The 5,523-nt window shown below is 40.9% G+C and overlaps 1 protein-coding gene across 1 annotated transcript in view; it reads right to left on the minus strand.

The window, feature by feature from the left end:
- Nucleotides 1-257: 257 nt before the first annotated feature.
- The window catches only part of LOC124011400 (leucine-rich repeat, immunoglobulin-like domain and transmembrane domain-containing protein 3), a 21,791-nt gene continuing 16,525 nt past the window's right edge, over nt 258-5,523 (minus strand). Inside the window, exons 3-4 of the mRNA XM_046324736.1 lie at nt 3,325-3,630; nt 258-3,112 (exon numbers count right to left, since the gene is read on the minus strand). Coding sequence (XP_046180692.1) covers nt 2,064-3,112; nt 3,325-3,630 — 1,355 coding nt within the window. The 3' untranslated portion in view covers nt 258-2,063. The remainder of the gene's footprint in view (nt 3,113-3,324; nt 3,631-5,523) is intronic.

Below are 5,523 nucleotides of genomic sequence, written 5' to 3' on the forward strand. Positions count from 1 at the left end.
CTCACATTGGCTACGGAGAGCGTGATCACACAGTCGTCCAGAACAGCTGGTGCTCTCATGCATGCTTCAGTGTTGCTTGCCTCGACAGCGAGCATAAAAGGCATTTAGCTCATCTGGTAGGCTCACGTCACTGGGAAGCTCGCGGCTGGGTTTCCCTTTGCAGTCTGTAATAGTTTGCAAGCCCAGCAAAATCCGACGAGCATCAGAGCCGGTGGAGTAGGATTCAATCTTAGTCCTGTATTGACGCTTTGCCTGTTTGATGGTTCGTCTGAAGGCATAGCGGGATTTATTATAAGGTTCCGGATTAGTGTCCTGCTCCTTGAAGCTCTAGCCTTAGCTCAATGCAGATGTTGCCTGTAATCCATGACTTCTGGTTGAGGTATGTACCTATGGTCACCGTGGGGACGCTGTTGTTGATGCACTTATTGATGCACCTGTTGACTGAGGTGGTATACTCCTCAATGCCATTGGATGAATCCCAGAACATATTCCAGTCTGTGATAGCAAAACAGTCTGACCAACCACTGAGGTACTCTATCTCAGGCGAGCAATACCTCGAGACTTCCTTAATATTAGACATCACGCACCAGCTGTTATTGACAGGTAGACAAACCCCCCACACCTCGTATTGCCAGATGTAGCTGTTCTGTCCTGCCAATGCACAGAAAACTCAGCCAACTGTGTATTATCCGTGTCGCAGTTCAGCCACGACTTGGTGAAACATAAGATATTCCAGTTTTTAATGTCTGATTGCATAGAACGGATGGTAGAGGAGGGTTACCCGCTCTTCGATTAATTCTCACAAGGCACCCCGATCTCTGCCCCATTTATTTCCTTATTTTATTCACGCGAATGATGAGGATTTTGGCCTGGTCTCCGAGAAGCAGTATATCCTTCGCGTCAAACTCATTAAAGAAAAGTCTTCATCCAGTTTGAGGTGAGTAATCGCTTTTTCTTATATCCAGAAGCACTTTTCGGTCACAAGAGACGGTAACAGTAACATTATGTACAAAATAAATTACAGACAATGCAAAAAAATAAACAAAATACCACAGTTGGTTAGGAGCCTGTACAACATCAGCCTCCCTCCTGTGCCATTATCGATGCCACTATTCAAATAGTAAAAAGTTAATATTTGGTCCAATATTCATAGCATGCAATGACTACATCGAGCCTGTGATTCTACTCATTTGTTGGATGCATTTGCTGTTTTTTATTTTGGTTGTGTTTCAGATTATTTTGTTCCCAATAATAATGAATGCTTAGTAAGGTATTGCATCATTTTGGAGTCACTTTTATTGTAAATAAGAATAGGAGATGTTTCTAAACACTTGCATCCATGATTACGGATAATCCTTAATGAATAGTGAATAATGATGAGTGAGAAAGTTATGGAGGCATAAATTTCAAACCCGCCAAAAAATGCTAACCTCCCATGTTATTGCAATGGTCAGAGGTTAGCATGTCTTGCCGGTCTGTAACTTTCTCACTCATTATTATTCACAACTCTTTCAGGACAATCCGTAACCATGGTAGCATCCACATTAATGTAGAAGTGTTTACAAACATACACTATTCTTATTTACAATTGAAGTGATTCCAAAATGACACAATACATTATTTACCATTCATTTCTATTGGGCACAAAATAATCTGAAATACAACCAAAACAAACAGCAAATGCATCCAACATATAATTATTGTGTGCTAGGAATATGGGACCATATAATACACATTTGACTACTTAAATACACATATAAGTCAAATTATAAGTCAAATTAAAGCTGAAAGTCTGCACTAAACCTCATAGTCATTTTATAATTTCAAATCCAAATTTCTGGAATACAAACAACAAAACATTTGTCACTGTCCCAATACTTTGAGGTAACTGTATCTCAAAGTTGTTGTTTTTTATTACAAAGAAATTAAGGCTGTAACAAACAGTGATTCATCTGGCAATTATTGTCATAAAAGTTTTGAACACACAAAACCTTGTAGTTTTCCTCAAAAAATTATCCAGATTTAGTATTAACTTTCGAGTCATGTAGAGTCTTAATCTAATGCTAGCACAAAAATTCTGATCTGGAACTGTCACTCTTGTATGTCATTTGTGAGTCAATGCTCGACCTGGAACAAAGGAGCATCCTCTCTTGGGACTCCTTGGTCTGCCTGTAGGTCCACAATTCAGCGGGATTAGCGTTGAAGGTTCTCTGCTTCATTGATATTGTCTCAAACTTCACATATGTGTCTTTAGATAGCTCCTCGTCCGAAGAAAGCACATTGCTCCTGCAATAGAGTGAGAGGATCTTGTAGACTAGCAAACCAATGACAGGTAAAGCCACGGCGCAGGCAAAGCTGCTGATGATCATCAGCAGCTTGTTCGCAGCATTGTCCTCAACAAGGTCCAGAGTAAAGAAGTTGATACAGGGGTCTTTTCCCGCGGCACTTCCCTTGGAAACCAGACAAACCTGGTACCTCATTCCAGAAGTCAAGCCTTCGAGTAGAACTTTGCCACTCCCGGCATCGGTATCCATTGTCCTTTTGGAGTTGTCCTCCTCATCATAAGTGGAGTAAACAACGGTGAGAGGTGCATTGCTCGGCAAACCTTCGGTCGTCCAGAGTAGAACCGCGCTATCCGACGTTTCCTCCACGATCTCGAGATCTTGGACAGACTTGGAAGCATCTTTCTTTTCACTCTGATCCGCCGCTAGCTTCCTGTCGCTGCCTTGCGGGGTGTCGGATGGTTTGGATGGTGCTATCTGCTGCACGTTGCTGGGCATGGGTTTCTTCTTGGTGAGGATGGGTGGCAAGATAGCTGGATGCGTGGTGGTAGGTGGGGCGGTGGTGGTAGACGGCGCACTAGGGGAGTTTGAGAAGCCAGTTTCAGGAGTAGAGGACGTTGTGGATGGGCTCTTCCCTGCAGCCTCTATGTCTGGCCTCTCTGGAGGTATGTTTGTAGTGACATAACCTGCCACAGACAGGGTGATGGCAGCCTCTGCATTGCCGGCAAAGTTCTTAGCCTTGCAGCTGTACTCCCCATTGTCTTTGTACGAGACCCCATTTAGGCTGATGATGGACCATCGGACACCCTCTCCTGGAGACTCCTGGACAACTATAGGTAGATCATGAAAATGCAAACACTTCAACATTGCCAAGATGTAGACTTTATCTTATTGAAGCACAAAGATTATTTTATTGAATCACAACTGTAGAACATAAGTAAATCTTAACAAAGGAATTTGTTCATTTAAAACAATTTTTATAAACATGTTGAATAACACACTGTATGCATTTTCTTATAATGACATGTGTCACTGTTGATACCTGTGTTGTTGACACGTGAGCCATCTGAAGTAGTCCAGATGAGGGTAGGCGTGGGGTAACCCGTGGCATCACACCGCAGCAGCACATTGCTGCCCACCGAGGCTGTGATCTTGGTGGCTGACATCATGACGGATGGCTTGAGACATTGGTCCAGTTCCACCCTTTGGAACATAACACCAGCCAGGTTTTCAGGCCCGCTGCAAGACAGGAACTGGTCCATTAGTACCACTGACGTGTCAGACATTTTGGAAAGCTCGATCAGCTTGGAGATCCTGCAGTCGCAGACCCACGGGTTGTCCTGAAGACCTGCAGAGGACAAAAGTGGAAATGTTTGTGACTGTTATGTTAAATTCAACTTACATTTGTGTTTGTGAACAGGTTGGGAACATGGCAGTGGATCTGAGATTAAGAACATGCAAACAATGCTGTGATCAATGCTAATGCTAATGTGGCTATTAACGTAAATTGCAGTTTATCCAAGCTCATACACAAATTATACACATTTTGTCCTTTAGTTGAAGTATATCTCTAACATGATATGTTCTCATCTCTGTACATTTTGTACATATCTAAGTTCAACAATAAACATTCACTGCATAATATGCTATGATTTCCATGTTCATAAATATTTCCACCCAAATTATAGAACAAAAACTGTACATAGTTACATTTTTTAACAGCTAGAATTGTAATTCAGTGTTCTGATTCTAGGTATGCATACAGTAGTGTCACAACTGAGCCATCCTTCTGCAATGATCAGATTTACCAAACCGCTTACCCCTTCAATGTAGGACGATGCATATGCAAATAAAAGACGATCATTGGTCAGAAATCATATCAGATTGTGATGTCATTTTGTGTCTCCATTCCACCAGAACATAATACAATTCTTGGACACTATCATCATTTCCACAATTTCAGTGTTATTTCGACAACAAAGTGTGGAAATATCATTATAAACTACAGGAAAATCACATTTTTGATTGCACTGTCCCTTCAAGGCAACACAATTACATACAATATTGATTAGTAAACCCAAAATGTTAGTGTTTCACAAACACAACGTTAACATTGTTTAATATAATTGCCATTTTAACCCACTTTGTCAGGCAATGTTGAGCACAGTGCTCAATTACATGCAATATTATTGAGTAGTAAACCCAAACTGTTAGTGTTTCACAAACACAACTTTAACATTGTTTAATGTATTTGCCAATTTAACCCACTTTGTCAGGCATTGTTGAGCACAGTGCTCAATCTGCCAGCAGTAATGGGCTCCTGAGGGGTGCAGCGGTCTAAGGCACTGCATCTCAGTGCTAGAGGTTCTGGCTGAATCACAACCGGGCATGATTGGGAGTCCCATAGGGCGGAGCACAATTGGCCCAGCATCATCCGGGTTAGGGTTTGGCCGGGTAGGCTGTCATTGTAAATAAGAATGTGTTCTTAATACCTAGCTAAATAAAATAAAAATATGAAAAACATTGGAGGTGGAACCACAGTGTTGCAGCGCGCTGTGTTTGCCTCTGTCATGAAGAGTGGTGATTGTAGAAATCGGTAGTCTCATCGTTGAACGTCAATTTTGTCCTACAGTTTTGATATCTGTTCATCCTGAACCATTACACCTCATGGCACAGCAGGTTAAAATACTAAAGTAGAAATATAATTTTCTTTTTTCAAACATGCATGAAACATTGTCAAATTATCATCAAGTCTAAACATTTTTAATACCCACAATCCTCTAAAAACGGAGCCCGTGGCATATTTTTGCAAGACCTTAAAATGATTACATTTATAGAAATATTATTAAAATGGAGTAAATAAATCACTCGATGTTCTATCTCTTTGGTTACCTGCATCAAGATACTTACATTAACTTGGATTATATTACCTTGGATTTGTTATTATAGGTAGACTCACATAGTCACACAAAGTATCTGCGCATGTGCACAGTTTGCTTCACCTTGTGTACAGTGTAGTAGCCAGGGCACCAGAACAGCGGAGAAGTTGAGCCTCATGCTTCAGCGCTCTAAGTTGGGGCAGAAATGTACCCACTCTGCAGTTTACTTCCTCCATATACATCATATCATTGAGTCTAACTTTACATTTTTGTGTATAATTAAATTAACAAAACATCAAAATGAATGCAATTATATGTTGTTGTTTTTTTTGTTGTCAGTTTCAATTCACCACACACACACA

This window comes from Oncorhynchus gorbuscha, linkage group LG23 (assembly GCF_021184085.1).
Source record: "Oncorhynchus gorbuscha isolate QuinsamMale2020 ecotype Even-year linkage group LG23, OgorEven_v1.0, whole genome shotgun sequence".
NCBI classification, from domain to species: Eukaryota; Metazoa; Chordata; class Actinopteri; order Salmoniformes; family Salmonidae; genus Oncorhynchus; species Oncorhynchus gorbuscha.